Source organism: Chlorocebus sabaeus, chromosome 20, assembly GCF_047675955.1.
Source record: "Chlorocebus sabaeus isolate Y175 chromosome 20, mChlSab1.0.hap1, whole genome shotgun sequence".
NCBI lineage: Eukaryota > Metazoa > Chordata > Mammalia > Primates > Cercopithecidae > Chlorocebus > Chlorocebus sabaeus.
The window spans coordinates 99474454-99495318 of NC_132923.1; the positions used below are offsets into that span (position 1 = coordinate 99474454).

The 20865-nt window shown below is 43.8% G+C and overlaps 1 protein-coding gene across 1 annotated transcript in view; it reads left to right on the forward strand.

Annotated features, from left to right (window-relative positions):
* GNL2 (G protein nucleolar 2) overlaps window positions 1-20865 on the forward strand; it is a 30018-nt gene that overhangs the window by 8615 nt on the left and 538 nt on the right. The window contains exons 6-15 of the mRNA XM_007979369.3: window positions 3667-3733; window positions 4685-4843; window positions 5281-5394; window positions 11051-11179; window positions 11908-12012; window positions 12790-12948; window positions 13157-13270; window positions 18917-19368; window positions 19863-19945; window positions 20455-20546. Of these exons, the coding sequence (XP_007977560.1) occupies window positions 3667-3733; window positions 4685-4843; window positions 5281-5394; window positions 11051-11179; window positions 11908-12012; window positions 12790-12948; window positions 13157-13270; window positions 18917-19368; window positions 19863-19945; window positions 20455-20546 (1474 nt within the window). The remainder of the gene's footprint in view (window positions 1-3666; window positions 3734-4684; window positions 4844-5280; window positions 5395-11050; window positions 11180-11907; window positions 12013-12789; window positions 12949-13156; window positions 13271-18916; window positions 19369-19862; window positions 19946-20454; window positions 20547-20865) is intronic.

Below are 20865 nucleotides of genomic sequence, written 5' to 3' on the forward strand. Positions count from 1 at the left end.
CGATCTCGGCCCACTGCAACCTCTGCCTCCCAGGTTCAAGCAATTCTCCTGCCTCAGCCTCCTGCCTCAGCCTGCCTCCATGCCCGGCTAATTTTTTGTATTTTAGTAGAGACAAGGTTTCACCGTGTTGCCCAGGCTGGTCTTGAACTTGTGAGCTCAGTCAGTCCACCCACCTCGGCCTCCTAAAGTGCTAGGATTACAGGTGTGAGCCACCGCGCCTGGCCGAGGTACAGTTTTGAAGTTCATGCAAGTCTCATCATTTGCTCTTCTGCAACAAAACATTTTCTTTCAAGTTATTTTGCCTGTGTGAAGCTCAGTGCTTTAATTCATATATGGAGCTGTCTTCTTCCCTCAGGCTAGAGACATTGGTGAAATTGGGGCTAGACTGAAGATGTCTAAGGCGGCTTGATAAAGGTCTCTCTTCATTCCCAAAATAAATAAGATTTTCTTCATTTATAATTGTAATACACCGGTCATAGACAAATTAGGAAATATAGTTAAGTTGGAAAATGCAACACAAAGAACATAACTGATAACCCCATTGCAGATATTAAGCATTGTTAATGCCTACGTGAATATCGGGGCTTCCTTAACTGGAAGACTCTGAGTTCATGGATGGCCTTTAAGGTTTCTTTGACTCTTTGAAGAAAATGTGGAAAATTTGTGAGCATACATAAAGGCGGTGGAGTTTTGTCTTTTTTGTTTGTTTGTTTTGGGGAGGAGAAGAGGAAGTGTCTATAACTTTCATCATATTCTTGTAGGGATCCATACTCAAAAGAAGAATCAATCACTAGCTGGCTGCAGTGGCTTACCTGTAATACTAGTTTTCTGGGAGGCCAAGGCAGGAAGATCACTTGAGCACAGGAGTTTGAGACCAGCCTAGGCAACATAGCGAGACCTTGTCTCTAGAAAAAATAAAAACTTGGCTGGGCATAGTGATGTACCTGTAGTCCCAGCTACCCAGAAGGCTGAGGTGGGAGGATCACTGGAGCCCAGGAGTTTGAGGCTGCAGTAAGCTGTGATTGTTAGAAATACGTTTCTATGTGAGTACATAATCAACAATAATATAATATTTATTGTCAGAGTGGTATTTTGTTTGTTATGGCCAGTATCATTGTTGGACATTTATACTGTGTATAGTTTTTCCTTATGGTGAACAACACAAGGATGAAGCATCAATGTGAACACATCTCTTTCATCGTTAATTATTCCCCAAAGATAAATTCTTACGGAACAAATCATAGTATCAAAAGGTATGCATGTTTTTTGATAGGCAGCTGCCACATTGCTCTTGAGAAAGGTTTAATTTCATTTCCCTTGGGTGGTGCCAGAAAGTTCTCATTCTCCGTCTATCTCATGTCTCTTAAATGAAGTGGAGGTTTTGCTGTCTTAGTGGAGAGGCATTGTCCTTTGACTGCATCAGTGTTATTACCTCATTGCTATTGTCAGCCCATCTTCAAGCATTGGGCCACCTAGAGATAAAATGTCAAGCCATTTGAGGCCAAGCAAAAAGAGGCAGTGAGTTCATCTATTTATTCTTATAATTATTTGAACTTTTGTTGGCTTTATATTCTGCCGATTTGAATTTTTCCTCCTGCAAAAGGTATAGTAGGTAATGGAGTAAAGATAAAACTATTTTTGTTTACCTTGGATAAATGTCCTTGAGACTAGTAAATGAACAGATTCTAAACCTTATCAGAAAAATACTGCTTTATATGGGAGCTATGGAGTATAGGTTGTGATTCAGCTCCTGCCAATTCCATTTTAAAATTCTTTTAATTCTTCTTCTTTTTTTTTTTTTTTTTTTTTTTTGAGGCAGAGTCTCGCTCTGTGCCCAGGCTGGAGTGCAGTGGTGCGATCTCGGCTCACTGCAAGGTCTGCCTCCCAGGTTCACGCCATTCTCCTGCCTCGGCCTCCCAAATAGCTGGGACTACGGGTGCCCACCACTACGCCCGGCTAATTTTTTGTATTTTTAGCAGAGACAGGTTTCACTGTGTTAGCCTGGATGGTCTCGATCTCCTGACCTCGTGATCTGCCCGCCTCAGCTTCCCAAAGTACTGGGATTACAGGTGTTAGCCACCACACTCGGCCTCCCATTTTATAATTCTCTGTGACGTACTGCTTAATTCAGTCATGCTTTTTTTTTAGTTTAATGTTTTATTGTGGTAAAATATATGTAACAAAAAATGTGGCCAGGCGCAGTGGCTCACACCTGTAATGCTAGCACTTTGGAGGCTGAGGCGGGCGGATCACCTGAGGTCAGGAGTTCGAGATCAGCCTGACCAACATGGTGAAACCCTGTCTCTACTAAAAATACAAAAAAATTAGCCGGATGTGGTGACAGGTGCCTGTAATCCCAGCTACTCGGGAGGCTGAGGCTGGAGAATCGCTTGAACCCGGGAGGCGGAGGTTGCAGTGAGCCAAGATCGCACCACTGCATTCCAGCCTGTGCGACAGAGCAAGACTCCGTTTCAAAAAAAAAAAAAAAAAAAAATTATTCTTCTAACCCCCTTTTTTTTTTTTTTTGAAACGGAGTCTTGCTCTGTCGCACAGGCTGGAATGCAGTGGTGCGATCTTGGCTCACTGCAACCTCCGCCTCCCGGGTTCAAGCGATTCTCCAGCCTCAGCCTCCCGAGTAGCTGGGATTACAGGCACCTGTCACCACATCCGGCTAATTTTTTTGTATTTTTAGTAGAGACAGGGTTTCACCATGTTGGTCAGGCTGGTGATCCTGCCCTTGTGATCCACCGCCTCAGCCTCCCAAAGTGCTGGGATTACAGGTGTGTGAGCCACCGTGCCCAGCTCTTCTAACCATCTTTAAGTGTACAGTTTAGAGGCATTAAGTTCATTTACATTGTTGTGCAATTATCGCAGCTATCCGTCTCCAGAACTTTTTCATCATCCCAAACTGAAACCCTGTACCCATTTAACACTAACGCTCCATTTCCCCTCTGCCCCCAGCCCTTGGTAACAACATTCTACTTTCTGTCTCTCGTGAATTTCACTGGTTTAGGTGCCTAATATAAGTGGAATCATTCAGTATTTGTCCTTTTGTGTCTGGCTTATTTCACTTAGTATAATGTCTTCAAGGTTCATTCATGTCGTTGCATGTGTCAGAATTTTCTTCTTCTTTTTTTTTTTGTAATTAATTAATTAATTTTTTGAGACAGGGTCTTGCTGTGTCACCCAGGCTGGAGCAGTAGCCTGCTCACGGCTCACTGCAGCCTCAATCTCCTGGGCTCAAGGAGTTCTCCCACCCTAGTCTCCCCAGTAGCTGGGACTACAAGCATGCAACACTATGCCCAGCTAATTTTTGTATTTTTTGTGGAGCTGGGGTTTTGCCCTGTTGCCCAGGCTGGTCTCGAACTCCTGGGCTCCCCTGCTTGGCCTGCCAAAGTGCTGGAATTACAGGTGTGAGCCACTGAACCAGCTAGAATTTCCTCCTTTTTAAAGTTGAATGCTATTTTGTTGTATATATGTGCCACATTGTGTTTATCCATTTATTTGTTGACAGACATTTGGGCACACTTTTAAAATTCAGTTTGTTTCTGGTCCATCTCCAACTGGGTTTGATACTGTTTCTTTTGGTACTTTGACTTTACCCTAAAGCATTCTTTTAGTCTTAATGGTGCTTCAGTTGCTCATTTGGGGTGCTTTCTTATTTAGAAATGAAGCTCAAGAAGAGATCTATAAAAAGGGACAGTCCAAAAGAATATGGGGTGAGCTCTACAAGGTAAGACTCCTAAATTCCCTCCCATTGAGTGGTTCCTTTGGCTTTCATGATTTTGTAGAAGAAAACTAATTTTGATATATTGAACCTCTGTTGCCCAGAGTACAGGCACCACTGCCTGTTCCATCCTCTTCCTTCTACAAAGAAACTTGGAAGACATACTAGCAGTGATCTAGGGAACTGCATTGTTTAAAGTACTTGTATAAGAGTAACAGCTATCTTTTATTATACACTCATATAGTTATTACCTGTCAGTATTTTTTAAGATTTCCACCAAAGTGATATTCCTGTTTAGATTTATCATGCCTACTTAAAGTCACATGCAACATTTTAAGTTATTTAGTCCACCCCTCTCCTTTTATAGATGAGGACTCTTGTCTAGAAAGGTTTAATGCTGTACCTAGCTCAACTAGCTTGTTAGTGAAGGAGGCTTTGTGTATCTTGATTTCTGATCCAGTGCTCTTTAACTGGCAGAGGTTTATGTCCATGCACTAATAATAACAACCTTCAGAAGAAAAATTTTCAAGCATAATCATGTAATTAAATAGTAACATAATAGAAAACTAGTACCGTGAAGGCAAGCTAAACTTTTCAGTTTTTTGTGAAATACACAAAACCTATAATATTACAAACTTAAAGATTATATTACAAACTTAAAGAAGTCTAAGAAGTAATCCATAGTAGTTCAGTAATCCATAGTAGTTAGGAAATAAGTTGAGTTTCATCTAAGCTAGTTTTCCTGTTTTAAATTCAACAGGTGTCAAAAACCACAGGATGAAAAACCTTTTGAATTCTGATCGCTGGGCCTTGAGATTAACTACAACCAACTCTGCCCATAGACTGTTTTGAAGTTGTCTCTAAATGTTATTATTTTATTTTCCCCAGACTCCCTTAAATGTCATCCCTCTTTTATTTGTACTGTAGCAAACCATTTTTGCCTCTCTGAATTTTCAGGTGATAGATTCATCAGATGTTGTAGTTCAAGTTCTTGATGCTAGAGATCCAATGGGCACTCGTTCCCCTCACATTGAAACTTACTTGAAGAAGGAAAAACCTTGGAAACACCTCATTTTTGTACTTAACAAATGTGACCTTGTTCCAACTTGGGCAACAGTAAGTACAACTACTCAACCAGAATAGACTATTAAGACATCTGTCAATAAGTCAGTTGTGGGTTTTTAGGCTAAAGTGTTGCACTGCTGAGATTGTAGTAATGGGAGTGCTCTCGTTGGAAATACAAAAGTGTGCTCATTGATGGTGGGCGGAGGCACCAGGAGACAGCTGCTGAGGCCGCTGCCTGCTTCACATTATGCTCCATTAATTGCATTTAGTAACAATGAAGACATCTTTTGGAATACTGTTTTGTATTTATAAGACAAGACAAAGCATTAACCATTATACTTGGAAAAACCATTTCAAAGAATTGTGGCTAACATTTTCCTTAGACAACATTATATTTGAAACAGTTCTGTAATTCAAGCTCTGATTCTTCCAGATAATGTAAATAAATGAACTGCAGTTTACCAACATGTTTTCATCTCTCCCTCTAGAAACGGTGGGTTGCTGTCCTCTCCCAGGATTATCCGACACTTGCTTTCCATGCAAGCCTTACTAACCCATTTGGCAAGGGAGCATTCATTCAGCTTCTGCGGCAGTTTGGAAAGGTATTGAGCCCTGATCTGTTTCTCCTGGAGTTGTGTAGCTGTGAGTTGGTGTAAGAATCTGTCTTGCCACGGCATAGCAGAAAGTTACCAATTTCTTAACTGGACATGGTTGCGCAGGTCTGTAGTCCTAGCTACTCAGGACACTGAGGCAGGAAGATCGCTGGAGCCCAGGAGATCAAGGCCACAGTGAGCTATGATGGCAACACTGCACTCTAGCCTGGGTGACAGCAAAACCCTGCCTCTACAAAAAAAAAGATGTGGCCAGGCGTGGTGGCTCACACCTGTAATCCCAGCACTTTGGGAGGCCGAGGCAGGCAGATCACAAGGTCAAGAGTTTGAGACCAGCCTGGCCAATATTGTGAAACCCTGTCTCTACTAAAAATATAAAAATTAGTCAGGCGTGATGGCACATGCCTGTAATCCCAGCTACTCGGGAGGCTGAGGCAGGAGAATCGCTTGAACCTGGGAGGTGGAGGTTGCAGTGAGCTGAGATGGCGCCACTGCACTCTAGCTTGGGTGACAGAGCGAGACTCCATCTCAAAGAAAAAAAAAAAAGAAGATGTAAAACTTCCAGAGTTATAAAAACCCACAGAGCGTCAGGATTATAGAGATTCTGAAGTGTTTTCTTGCTCAGCCTTTGCCACCATCCGTGACCGGTGTTGCTTCCATTTCTGCCACAGCCCTGGCAGCCGGCGTTTCACGCTCTGCTGGGTTTTCCAGGCCTGCTGTGCCTCCTCTGCCCATGGAGCCCATTCAGCTTCTATCTCCTCTGGTTGGAGAGGGCCCTGCCAAAATTCAAGCTTCAGATCCCTGGTCAGATGTCAGCTCCTGAGGGAAGCCCTGGAACCAGACTACCCTATCAAATGTTCTTAAAGCTTCATGCTCCGTACCTGTCATTTTGAATTTGTATATTTAAGTTAATTCTACCTGGCTTCTAACAAAAGACACATGTCTGCTGTCCCACCCTTCCCCACTGTATAGAACCAAATGCTTCCAATAGTTAGCTGTTCTGTTATTTTCCTCCATATTTTTAGTACATGCTTAGGATTTTTTGTTGATCTGTGCCCACTCCCCCACCCCCAGTTTAAGATGCTTATTAATTTCCTACTATGGAAAATGAGGATTTGCTTTCTTATAGCCATCCTCCCTCTGTATGTACTTCCCCCTGTATTGTTAGATGCCAGTGTTGGGTTACAGTATTATTCATTCAGTGTTGGTTGGTTGGTGGTGGTAGTGGTGGTTGTTTTAATTTGGAAAGGAGAGCTTTATTTCTCATAAAGGGTTGCAGCCTGCAGGGTGGCCACTCTAACAGGCTGGGAAGAGTAGCCTTGGCCATTCAACCTTTACACTGTCATGACTGTAACATGTTAGTCACAGCTGATCCACATGGTGTGCTATGAGTATAATTCCTTTCTGATCGAAGCTTTTATTTTCACTGGTGTTACTTTGCTGTGTTCTATTTGCATCTGTCACTATCATGTTACCAAATTCTCTGATACAGTAGGAACTCTCAGTGCTTCCAGGCAGCACAGGTAGTTCCCTTGGGTGGCCAGCACTCCGTCCTTTGCAGGGCTGGCCACTCTCCAGGCTGCTGCAGCGTCGTCTTTCTGGGATTTCCTTTCACTGTCATCCAGAGAATTCCCATGGCTGTTTTCCTGTATGGGAACTCTTGTTCATAGGACCTCTTTTCTTCTTTTCTGGTTTACTCCTTCCTTTCGATGGGACATATCTTCCAAAAGTTTCCTTAGAAGGAATACTTGGAAAGAACATTTTTTGAGATACGCCTTGCATTCTGAGAATATCTTTATTAACGTCTTTATTCTACGCTTTATGCTGTTTTTCCTCAGAATACGGAAGTTACCACTACACTGTCTTCTGACTTCTGAGGAATCTGAGGCCATTCTGACCCCTCATACTTTGTGTGGCTGTGATGTCTCTTTTTGAGACAGGGTCTTGCTTTGTCACCCAGGCTAGAGTGTGGCGCACCCTCAAACTCCTAGGCCCAAGCGATCCTCCTGCCTCGTTTTGGCCTTCTGAAGTGCTGGGATTACAGGTGTATGCCACCACGTCCAGCCGGTCTTTTCTTATTCTAAAATTTAAAATTTCTCTTGTTCTAAAATTTCACAGTGATGTGTCTTGAAGTGGGGCTTTTATTGCTTAGTGAGCTCGGCGTTTGATGAGACTTTAGTCTGATATTGTCTTACATTATTTCTTTGAAATTTTCTTTCCTCCCTCAGTTGTCTGTATTCTTGTTCAGAAATTTGCTTTTACCTCCTGGTTTAATGTTTGAATTATATTTTCTTTTTTTGTTGTTGAGATGGAGTCTCACTCTGTCACCAGGCTGGAGTGCAGTGGCATGATCTTGGCTCACTACAACCTCCGCCTCCCGGGTTCAAGCGATTCTCCTGCCTCAGGCTCCCGAGTAGCTGGGACTACAGGCACACGCCGCGACGCCCAGCTAATTTTCGTATTTTTAGTAGAGATGGGGTTTCACCATGTTGGCCAGGATGGTCTTGATCTCTTGACCTCGTGATCCGCCTGCCTAAACCTCCCAAAGTACTGGGATTACAGGCGTGAGCCACCACACCCTGCCTATATTTTCTTTCTTTTGGTACATATATGACATTTTCCTCTATTTTCTGGGTACTTTCCTTGTTTTCTTGAGACAGAGTTTTGCTCTTGTTGCCCAGGCTAGAGTGCAATGGCATGATCTCGGCTCACTGCAACCTCCACCTCCCAGGTTCAAGCAATTATCCTGCCTCAGCCTCCTGAGTAGCTGGGGTTACAGGCATGCGCCACCACACTTGGCTAATTTTGTATCTTTAGTAGAGATGGGGTTTCTCCATGTTGGTCAAGTTGGTCTCAAACTCCTGACCTCGGGTGATCTGCCAGCCTTGACCTCCCAAATTGCTGGAATTACAGGTGTGAGCCACTGCATCCAGCCACTTTCCTTGTTTTGATCATCCAGCTGCCCTATCACAAAATTTATTTTGCCAATCACTTTTGATTTGTAATTTCTGAGAGCTCGTGTTGAAATCTGATTTGCTCTACCTCCTTTTACATCTTACTTCACAGTCACAGTGTCTTCTTTCTCTCCAAGAACATTAACGATGTTTTGAAATTTTCCTGTCTACATTGATTCTGTTACTTCCAAATTTTTGTTTTTTGGCTTTTCTGCTAGAGTCACACTTAAAAATTTTTTCTTTTACTTTAAAAATTTTTTTGAGACAGGGTCTTATTCTATCTTAACCCAGGCTGAAGTGCAGTAGTGCAATCATGGCTCACTGCAGCCTTGACCCCCAAGTAAAGTCACACTTAAATGTTTATTCTTCTCTATTTATATTTAAGAGTAAGGCATTAGGCCAGGTAGAGTGGCTCATGCCTGTAATCCCAGCACTTTGGGAGGATGAGGCAGGCAGATCACTTGAGCTCAGGAGTTCTAGACTAGCATGGGCAATATGGCAAAACTCCATCTCTACAAAAAAAATAGAAAAAAATTAGCAAGGCATAGTGGTGCACACTTATGGTTCCAGCTACCCAGGAGGCTGAGGCAGGAGGATTGCATGAGCCCAGGAAGCTGAGGCCGCAGAGAGCTGTGATTGTGTCAGTGCACTTCAGCCTGGTGACAAGGAAAGACTGTTTCAAAAAAAAAAAAAAAATTAAGGCATTAAAAAACTGATAGGTTCTTTTTTTTCTCCATGGAGTAGCCTTGTTGACTGATAGACTTCATTGTAGGGTGATTTAACAGGGACTCAAATTTTATTTATTTATTTATTTTTATTTTTATTTTTATTTTTTTTTAGATGGAGTCTTGCTCTGTTGCCCTGGCTGGAGTGCAGTGGCCCGATTTTGGCTCACTGCAACCTCTGCCTCCTGGGTTCAAGCAGTTCTCCTGCTTCAGCCTCCCAAGTAGCTGGGACTACAGGCAAGCACCACCAGACCCGGCTAATTTTTGTATTTTGAGTAGGGTTGGGGTTTCACTATGTTGGCCAGGCTGGTCTAGAACTCCTGACCTCAAGTGATCTGCCCACCTCAGCCTCCCAAAGTTCTGGGATTACAGGCGTGAGCCACTGTGCCTGGCCGGGACCCAAATTTTTTGTTGGGAGGACATCCTATAGATACCAGTGTCTGTTGGTCTTTTTTTTCTTGGGCTTATGAGTTTCCCCAGAAGAGAATCTTTCAATCTCTAGCTCTGGGGGTATAGAATCCTGGCTGCTAGAGTTCTGGAAACTCAAAGGGAATAGTAGACTGGGCATCTCACTATTTAATACTTAACATTTTCAATTAATCATTCTGGGAATACTGTTGTTATCTTTAAATCCAGGATCCCTTTCAAGTCTGAAGATTACAGATACTTTCAAACATGTGACATTTCAAAAAATCCAAAAGCCTATTTCATAGGCCCTGGATTTCTTTGAGAGTAAAGAAGTTGTGTGCCCACGCTGAATGAGGGAAGGGATGGAGAAGTGTGGCTGCTTTGGCAGACTATCTGCTGGTCCTTGTTTTCAGCCCTATCTTAAGAGGGATACACCACCAATTCCCAGGGCTCTCTATGATTCATTGTCATTATTATTGCTGGATCTTTAGTTTTTCTGTCTTTACAACCACTTAGCTTTTTGTTTTGTAGTGGACCAAGTTTGATACTACTTTTAAGCATCTGGTATTTTGTTTAACATCATTTTAGTTTTCGTTGTCTCATCTCCATCCTATTCTCTGGTTCAGTATGTTTGGTTCTGTTGGTTTAAAAGTGTTAATGTCCACTGCTGTCTTTCTAGTGGAGTTGGTGAGGGAACGGGGTTAGCATGTATGTTCAATTCACCATCTTTAATCAGAAGCCTCCATTCGTTTGTAGGCCCTCTTCTTGATAGCAAGAAGACTTCTTGAGACTTTCGCCCAGTAGTCTAACTTTCAAGGTTGCTTTTTTTTCTTTTGTTATTTATTATTGGCAGTGGAAATGCAGATGTATTATGCAAGGAAAAGGAGGGGTGAGTTGTGGCATTGTCCATCAGATTCTTTTTCCCGAAGATATTTTATCAGTAAATGGCATTGTCCTAAATCAGTGACTAGCAAGCTATTTTTCTTCTTCTTTTTTTTTTTTTTTTTTTTTTTTTTCTGAGACTGGAGGCTTACTCTGTCACCCAGGCTATAGTGCAGTGCATGATCTTGGCTCCCTGCAACTTCGGCCTCCCAGGTTCAAACGATTCTCCTGTCTCAGCCTCCCAAGTAGCTGGGATTATAGGTATGCACCGCCATGCCTGGCTAATTTTTGTATTTTTAGTAGAAATGGGATTTCATCACATTGGCCAGGCTGGTCTTGAACCCCTGACCTCAGGTGATCCGCCCTCGGCCTCCCAAACTGCTGGGATTACAGGCGTGAGCCACTGCCTTCTTTTGTTTCTTGACCTACATACTTTTAACCTTAACACATATAAGGATAATTTCACATGCATGACTGAGGAAATGACTCACCTCTGATTTATTAATAAGCTGATGTATCCAGCTCACTCAGATTATGTAGGTGGTGTGTATCTAGGCTTCAGATCAAGTTGTATCAACAGCTTTGCACTGTATTGATATTAACAAAGTAATACATCCTGCTTGTCCAAAGGGATACATACGACTGCATGTGTGTGCTGTGTGTTCTCTCTTTGAACAGTTGCACACTGACAAGAAACAGATCAGCGTTGGGTTCATTGGCTATCCAAATGTTGGCAAGAGTTCTGTGATAAATACATTGCGTTCTAAGAAAGTTTGCAACGTGGCTCCCATTGCAGGTGAAACGAAGGTATGTTTGGCGCAGGGTGACCGTACCTCTGCATATTTTATTTTCATAGAGGGTGATTGGTTAGGACTTGTTGATTTCTCACTGCTTCTCTCGAGTGCAGACCACCATTAGGAGTTTAGCTCTCCATATAATAGTTTGGAACGTATCGGAGTTGTTTCTGCCCACTTTGGTAAGACTGAGGGTACTTTATATGCCACTGTGTGGCTTTGGCGTGTGTTGGTTAATGTGATTCATATTTAAATCTGTTTTAAATGGTCACTCCAGCTTTTTATTTTGATAAACAAAACTAACCCAAGAATATTTGATGCCTGGGTTAAGAAGCCTCAACCTTAAGGTAGGTTCTGAAAGTTGGGGGTCATATCCTACAACACAGAGTGGGGAACAGCATGGTTTTGCTTAAAGGCAATGAGATCAAGCAGTACTAAGCTCTCAAGAGTACTTTTAAAACTCAGGGAAAGGTTCACTGGGTATAATTGCACAATACTAGATGGAAATCCTGTCTCTGCGTTATTTTTAGACTCTTAGCTGCTGGAAACTATAGTTTACACTTAGTGGAAGTATCTTATGCACGGCACAGATGAGACAGTTAGTAGCTTAATTACTTAGCAGGTTGCTTTCCTTTGACTCACCCCTTCCTTCTTCCAGCATCATACATGAGCATCAGGGGTTTGTGAAATTAGACTCTTAGTGTTGGATACAGGACAACTCTGACTTTTTTCTGACTTCAGGTCTGGCAGTATATTACTTTGATGCGTCGGATATTCCTGATTGACTGTCCAGGTGTGGTTTACCCCTCTGAGGACTCCGAGACAGACATTGTGCTGAAAGGAGTTGTGAGTATTTGGCCCCGATAGGCTGTTTGTGTTTGCGGGGGAGTGTTCTGTAGGGAACCCTGGATACCTTTCCTTTTCACTCATTAAGAAGGCAGTTTGGGGTCAGCCTGTCTGATCAAACTTTAGGAACATGATGCTGAACAGGGCAGCCTCTCAGCATAAGCTGTTTGAGGAGTTAGTGGAACCATGGGCATATCTGGTCAATATCATGCCACAAAAGAGTTTGTAGTTTACACACAGGATCCAAAGGGAAGCAGGGCCTGTTTATGCTTAGCAATAATTCATCTTCGTGGGTTTATGGGTTGAGTCATTTTGGAACCCAGTCATTTCCTCACTTGTTTCTGAATACGACCGAAAACTGTAAATGGTTCCACTTAACCTTGACCATGCTTCTGGCTATACATACTGTGCACATTCCTCCTCTCCTTTCTTAAACTATTCCATCCTTTATTGTGTCCTGGAATGGGCAGGCTTTTAACCATGTCTGCAAGTGAGTAACATGAAGCATTCCAAGTTTAAACTGTTTGTGGCAGCCACACAGTTAGTTTGTGGTGAGTGGGGATTAAAGCTGAGTTCTGGGCTCTGTGGCTATGGTCAGCTTTCAGCAGTGCTCCTTGCAGCCGACCATGTCTAGCCACCTCAGAGACAGGCTCCTGCCAGTCTCCACTAGCTTTGTGATGTTGAAATCTATTTTCAAATAGTGCTGCAAAGGACAGTGGGAACTTCACTGCTTCCACAGCAAAGTTTGTAAGTGGGAGATTTCCTATTAACATTTAGGTTCAAGTGGAAAAAATTAAGAGTCCTGAAGACCACATTGGTGCTGTACTTGAACGAGCAAAGCCAGAATATATCAGCAAAACATACAAGATTGATTCTTGGGAGAATGCTGAGGACTTTCTTGAGAAGCTTGCTTTCCGGACTGGGAAGTTACTAAAGGTGAGCCAGCGTTTGTGAGAATTTAGACTGATACCTGTTGCAGGCATATATGTATATAATATGGGCCTTTTGTTGGTATGCATGTATGAGCAGTGTGAAACTTGTCACTTAAGTGATGATGAACCCCTGGGACAACTGAAATACCCTCAAAGTGGTAGGTGGTTTTGGTCCTTTGAATTTAATTGGGAATCTCTTCGTGACCTTTCAGGGTGGAGAGCCCGACTTGCAGACTGTGGGTAAGATGGTCCTCAATGACTGGCAGAGGGGCCGGATTCCTTTCTTTGTCAAGCCACCCAATGCAGAGCCACCTGTGGCCCCCCAGGTAAGAGCAGGGTGGGCCCACCTCTGGGGAGCATGGGTCCTGACCTGGATGTGGTATAGCTTGTGATTGCCTCTCTTCATAGAGCATGTTTTCATTCAGGGGCAGTGTCTCTCGTTTTATTATTTTTTTAAATATATAAAAATATTTTTGGGGTCAGGCATGGTGACTCACACCTGTAATCCCAGCACTTTGGGAGGCCGAGGTGGGTGGATCACAAGGTCAGGAGTTCCAACCTGACCAATATGGTGAAACCCTGTCCCTACTAAAAATACAAAAATTAACCCAGCATGGTGGCACGCGCTTATAGTCCCAGGTACTTGGGAGGCTGAAGCAGGAGAGTTGCTTGAACCTGGGAGGCAGAAGTTGCTGTGAGCCGAGATCGTGCCACTGGACTCTAGCCTGGGCCGCAGAGGGAGACTCCATCTCAAAAAAATAAAAAAAACTTTTTTTTGAGGGTGAAGCACTGTTTGGGAGCCACTGCTGGACCACGGCGATCACTCCATCCTCTCTCATTCTAGAGTGCCAGTGCCAGTGCCATGGCCTTGCTAGGGGGTGCATTTGGAGACTAATAAATAGACATGAGAGAAGACCAAGCTTAGATACTAGTCTTCGGGGCCTTGGAAAAAGAGGGCTCATTAAATAATAAGTGATCTTCTGGTACCTGTATCTTTTCTTATGCTTAAAAAACAGAATCATTGCTAAGATTCATTTGTTTAACAAACAGTTATTAGCATCGACTATGTGCCAGGCACAGGTAATATAGGAATGAAAAACAGCCCTGGCCCTCAAAAAGCCTGTGATCCAGTGAGAAAGGAGGGTGGTACTATTGATAGTTGGAGAAAGAAGTCTGATGGCTGGGGCCAGAAGCTCTCCTACTATCCCCATTTCCCTCACCCTGGCAGTGGACTGCCAGAAGCTTCAACATTAACATTTTGCCTTTCTAGTTCTAGGACCTTTTTCAGAACCCAGCCAAGTCTCTTGAAATGGTGGCTTCAAATTTTGCATCTATGCTTGCTAGGGTTGTTGGGTCCGTACAGTTCTGGTTTCCTCTTACCTGACTCCATTCCAAGTTGCAGTGCAGCTAGGTATTTTCAGTTGAATGTATTCTGCAGCATTTGAAAGTTAGCCTGAGCCGGGTGCAGTGGCTCATGCCTGTAATCCCAGCACTTTGGGAGGTTGAGGCGGGTAGATCACTAGGTCAGGAGTTCGAGACCATCCTAGCTTTACACGGTGAAACCCTGTCTCTACTAAAAATACAAACAATTAGCTGAGGGTGGTGGCGGGCGCCTGTAGTCCCAGCTACTCGGGAAGCTGAGGCAGGAGAATGGCGTGAACCCGGGAGGCGGAGCTTGCAGTGAGACGAGATCACACCACTGCATTCCAGCCTGGGTGACAGAGCGAGACTCTGTCTCAAAAAAAAAAAAAAAAAGTTAGCCTGAAACTGAGCTTAATTGACTTTCTTCCTTCTCCCTGCCCAAACCATCAGACAACCAAGCAAAAGTTTCTCTTCCTCTTCATGTGTATTGCATCATTCATTCATTCATTCATTCACAGATACATTCACTCAGCAATCCCATATTGACTGTCTCCTATTGGCCACGGACTCTTCTGGGTACTGGTGGTGCTGTGGTGAGAAACTGACAGGCTGCTGCTGTCCTGCACATACATTCCAGCAAGGGAGTGTGTGGTTTCTTCTGACACCAAATACATAGTTTTTTTCCATACCAGTTCTGCAGTTCCAGAAACCAGCTGAGTGTCCCAACAATTCAGTTCAGTCATGACACTAACTCCCAGAGTTAGCACAGACCCCACAAGTTAAGGACTAGGTCCCCTGCTTCAGATGGCAGCTGTGGGCTATCCACATTTATGCCCAGCTAACTACAAATTCCGGGGTTCTGGAGTTCGATAATTTGCCAGAAGGACTCCCAGAACCCAGGAAAGTGCTGTGTTTACAATTAACAGTGTATTATAAAGGGTGAAACTCAGTCACAGCCAATGGAAGAGGTGCACAGGGTAAGGCATGGGGAAGAGGCACAGAACTTCCATGCCCTCCCCGCACATTGATGTGTTCAGCAACCCAGACCTTTCCAAACCCCATCATGTAGGGGTTTTTATGGAGGTTTCATTACATAGACATGACTGATTAAATCTGTGGCAGTTGGTGATAGGCTTAATTTCCAGTCTCCCTTCTCACCTCTGAGCGGCTGAAAGCACCAATCATGTGGTCAACTGCTTGGTCTTTCTGGTGACCAGCGCATCCCCCATCCTGAAGCTATCTAGGGGTCCATCACATTAGCATCAACTCGGGTGTGGTGGAAAGGGGCTTGTAACCAATAACAAAAGATACCCATCACTTGGGAAATTCCAAGGGTCTTAGGAACTCTGTACCAGGAAGTATGGTATTTATATCACAGGGAGACAGTAAGCAGATAAATATATAATGTCAGGAAATATTGTGTGCTGTGAGGAAAACTAAACCAGGCTAAGGGGTTTGGGGGAGATGAGGAGTACTTTGTGTGGGGTGGCCAGGGAAGGCCTCTGAGGCAGTGGCACTTCAGCAGAGCCCTTAATATGAGACAGGAGCGATGCTAGTGTCTAGGGAGAATGTTCCAGGCAAGGGGAACAGCACATCCAGAGCAGCTGGGGCAGGAGTGTGCTCTGTGTGTCCTGATGCTGAAAGGAGGTCACTGTGGCTGGAATGTCATGGGCCAGGGGAGGGTGTCATGGTGGAAAGCCATTGGAGAGTTTTGAGTTGGCAGCTGGATTCTAGGGTCATTCTGGATGTCTGTATCACTACTCTCTTGGGACCCTGTGTGGAAACACTGGCATTGTCTTCAGCCCTTCCTCCATATCTAGTCAGTAAATGTAGATAAGTAGTTCAGATAATTCTTAAGAACTAGTGTAACCGTAATAGATTTGTTGCCCAGTGCACACAGCAAGTCAATACGCTGAGACACCACCAGGTTGCATCAGAGAAAGAAGTTTAATCGTAGGGTCACCAAAGGAGGAGATGGGAAGAATCCTGAAATCCATCTCCAAGAAGAGTTTGGGGTTCGGGTTTTTAAAGGGTTCTCCAGTAGGCTGGAGTGAGGATCATTGGTTGGATGAAGAGTGCAGGGTAAAGTCGCGGGACAGGGAGATGAAGAAGCTGTGTTCTCATGCAGATCCCGTTTCTCTGGGGATCTTCAAACTGGTTGCTGGAGGTAGGGATCTGAAAAAACATTGTAAGCAATCCTTAAACAAAAACTTGATGATTCTAATGTCAGAGATCTTGCCTGTAGGAACAATGGAGATGCACATCAGTTCTTACATAGTCTTATGACCCAAATGTCAGAAATCCTATCTGTAGGGACAGTGGGGATGCAAATGGTCAGTACCTAGTGTTCAGGGACTTTTAGCAACAAGGATATGGGCCAAATTGCCCCCTAATTAGTGCTTAATTATAATTTCTGTCCAGAACTTGGCAGGTACTTCTTGTCAGCCCGTCGGAGGCAGTTTCACTATCATGTGCCTTACTCTGTGATTCTGTTTTTCTCTTTTTGGTTGAGGGCAGAAACCCCTTCAGAAACTGAAAGCCAAAAATTGCCCTTCTTAAAAAATATATATGTAAATTTTGTGTGTGGTTTCCTGAATTTTATAGTTCTGTACTTATTTAGTGATTTGCCTGGCCACTTTTGACTTGAGAACATCACTTTAAGTTCTGAGTTTTTGTTGCAAGGATAAAGTGATATTATACATGTGAAATACCAGTAGAAAGCTTGGCACATTTTTGTCTTTGCAGTTACCTAAAGCAGGCCAGTCATTTCAGGGTCCCCAGACTTAGTGCTCTTATGAACTCTCTTCACTCACAGAACTCCCCCTCCTTACCTTATACTCTTGCTTCAAGATGCCTCCTCTTTTAGTCTGTTTTGTGATGCTGTAACAGAATACTGCAGACTGGGTAATTGAACAGAAATTGTTTCGGCTCATGGTTCTGGAGGCTGGGAAGTCCAGTATCAAGGCACCAGCGTCTGACAAGGGTCATCCCATTGTGGAAAGTGGGAGGACAAGAGCAAGCAAGAGAGAGTCAAACTTGCTTTTTTAACAAACTCACTCCTTTTTTTTTTTTTTTTTTTGAGACGGAGCCTTTCTCTGTTGCCCAGGCTGGAGTACAGTGGCACGATCTCGGCTCACTGCAGCCTCTGCCTCCTGGGTTCAAATGATTCTCCTGCCTCAGCCTCTTGAGTAGCTGAGATTACAGGCATATGCCACCATGCCCAGCTAATTTTTGTATTTTTAGTAGAGGTGGGGTTTCACCATGTTGGCCAAGCTGGTCTTGAACTCCTGACCTTGTGATCCACCCACCTTGGCCTCCCAAAGTGCTGGGATTGTAGGCGTGAGCCACCACATCCGGCCAACAGACTCACTCTTAAAATAACTAACCCACTCCCAAGATCACATTAGTCCATTCATGGAGATGGAGCCCTCATGATCTAATTACCTCTTATTAGGCCTCACCTCCCAACACTTGCTGCATTGGGGATTAAGTTTCTGTATCAGTCCATTTTCATACTGCTATGAAGAAATACCTGTGACAGGTTCATTTATAAAGAAAAAGAGGTTTAATGGACTCACAGTTCCACATGGCTGGGGAGGCTTCACAATCATGGCAGAAGGTGAAGGAGGAACAAAGGCATGTCTTACATGGCATCAGGCAAGAGTGCGTGTGCAGGGAAAATGCCCTTTATAAAACCGTTGGATCTCATGAGACTTACTCATCACAAGAGCGGCATGGGAAAGACCCACCCCCATAATTCAGTTACCTCCCACCGGGTCGTTCCTACAACACGTGGGGATTATGGGAGCTACAAATCAAGATGAGATTTGGACACAGCCAAACCATACCAGTTTCCAGTGTATGAATTTTGGGGGATACATTTAAATCAGAGGACCTCCTCAAATGCCTCTCTGAGTACTGTTCTAATCTTTCACATCCAGCCTGGCCTTCATTTTTATGTAGTTGTGTGTGCTGATTTTGCATGTGCTTGTATCAGCAATTCCCTTTGGAAGGTCTAGGGAGCCTTGCTTGTCTATGGTAAATCATTGGTTGGTTTTAATGATTTAAATAGTCTTAGTTGGCTCATCCTATGGAACTACACATATATTCCTTTGATCCTAGTACTGGTCTCTGGGCTTAATGTACATTGGTTTAAAAATAGATTAATGAAATGACTCAAATTTGGGTGTTTTCAATACCGTCCCTTAGTCCTGAGAAGAGGACTGTTTAAGAGCAAGGTGTGAGTTCAGAAATTCCATTTTTCGGCCAGGCGCGGTGGCTCACGCCTGTAATCCCAGCACTTTGGGAGGCCGAGGCGGGCGGATCACAAGGTCAGGAGATCGAGACCACGGTGAAACCCCGTCTCTACTAAAAATACAAAAAAATAGCCGGGCGAGGTGGCGGGCACCTGTAGTCCAGCTACTCAGGAGGCTGAGGCAGGAGAATGGCGTGAACCCGGGAGGCGGAGCTTGCAGTGAGCCGAGATCCCGGCCACTGCACTCCAGCCTGGGCGACAGAGCGAGACTCCGTCTCAAAAAAAAAAAAAAAAAAGAAATTCCATTTTTCATTTTCTGATTCTATTTCTCTCCCCGATTTCCAACCTTTAATAGCTTCCACCCTCCCCATCTTTGGAAGTTGTCCCAGAAGCAGCCCGAAAGAATCCAGGAGAGGAAGTCACAGAAACTGCAGGTGAGGGATCAGAATCCGTCATTAAGGATGAAACAGAAGAGAACAGTCACTGTGATACTAACACAGAGATGCAGCAGATTCTCACACGGGTTCGGCAGAACTTTGGTAAAATCAACGTGGTGCCTCAGTTTTCTGGGGATGACCTGGTTCCTGTGGAGGTGTCAGATCTTGAGGAAGAGCTTGAGAGCTTTTCTGATGAAGAGGAGGAGGAACAGGAGCAACAAAGAGATGATGTAGAAGAGTCTTCCTCGGAGCCTGAGGAGGAACATGTGGGAAACGACACCAAAGCCGTTATTAAAGCCCTGGATGAGAAGATTGCCAAATATCAAAAGTTTCTAGACAAAGCCAAAGCCAAAAAGTTTTCAGCAGTCAGGTAATGTTTTCATCTTCTCACAAATTGCAGATTATTCGTTCCTTTCCCAAAAATTTGCCATGAGTACCGGAGCCATATTTTTACCTGGGGTTATTGCCATTTGTTTGTTTGATTAGGTTTTTTGTTTGTTTGTTTTTTGAGACGGGGTCTCACTTTGTTGCCTAGACTGGCCTCACTCTCCTGGTCTCAAGCAGTCCTCTCATCTTAGCCTCCTAAGTAGCTGGTACTACACGTGTGCACCACCACATTTGGCTGTTATTGCCACTTTTAAAAAGTGAGCTGTAAATTTTGTAAAATTCAGCTGCCTGCAGTATGAGAAGCTTTAGAAACACCCAGGGAGGTACAAATATGTTGGATGTTGACTTCTTCCACTGGTGATAACTACATGGATAGGAGTGGGGTTTCTTGAGTCTGTGAGTTTGTCGCAGGTCTCCAGGTCAGCATATGATTTGGGGGAGTGAGAGGAGGAATGTTACTTTGCTTTTCTGTTTCAGAATATCCAAGGGACTGAGTGAAAAGATATTTGCAAAACCTGAAGAACAAAGAAAAATGCTGGAAGAACATGTAGATGATACAGGTGAAGATAAATTATTTCAATCATTTAGATATAATTTGCATCTTTAGAGTTTTGAGAAACCTAAGTTCAGTCTCCAAATTATCTCAGTCATCCACATAAATGTTTGTCGTATCTGGCAGATTACTTTAAATTTACATACTGTTATGCAAATTGAATTATCCACTTTTCATTCTGCACATTTTTTAGGATTAAATTGGCAATTCAGGAAACTTCCTGGAAAGGGTTCGTTATTAACCTTAGAATCCAAGGGTGGGTCCACAGACGAAGAAGGGGGTGTGTTTCCTGCATTTATCCTTTCCTCCATTTGACCATCAGCTTCCACACTGAGAGTGTGGCTCAGGGCATCCTGACCTGGCGGCCTCCCCTTGGCCTGCTTTACTCACCACTCTGCTCACCTGCTCTGTCCACACTGGGTGACCTCCTTCTCATACATCAAGCTTGTTCCCACCATTGGGTTTATAGACAAATTTTCAGTAGAAAATTCCTGTTTGTGTATCGTTTGTATCCAGCACCTTCCAAAAAGGGAAAGAAGCGGAAGGCACAAAGGGAAGAGGAACAGGAACATTCAAATAAAGCTCCCAGGGCGCTTACATCAAAAGAAGTAAGTGTTATAGGTCTTAAGTGTGGCCCAAGTAGAGTAAATAGAACCCCAGTTGTCAAGACCCACTGAAACAAATGGTCTAGAGCTGAATGCCAAGAACCCCAGTCCTCGTTGACCTAGTTGAGGTCAGATAAATAGGGTCAGGGCTGGCCTGGTGGATGAAGGTCCTTGAGTCCATGTCATATGCTTTAGGAGTTTCTAATCAACATCTCCACACTGGTGGACTATCCTCTAGAGGAGTCAGTTTCTAGTCCCAAGGGAAATGACCCGATGAGCAGATCTGTTCTGGGCAGATCACTGACCTCTGTGAAGTACAGCT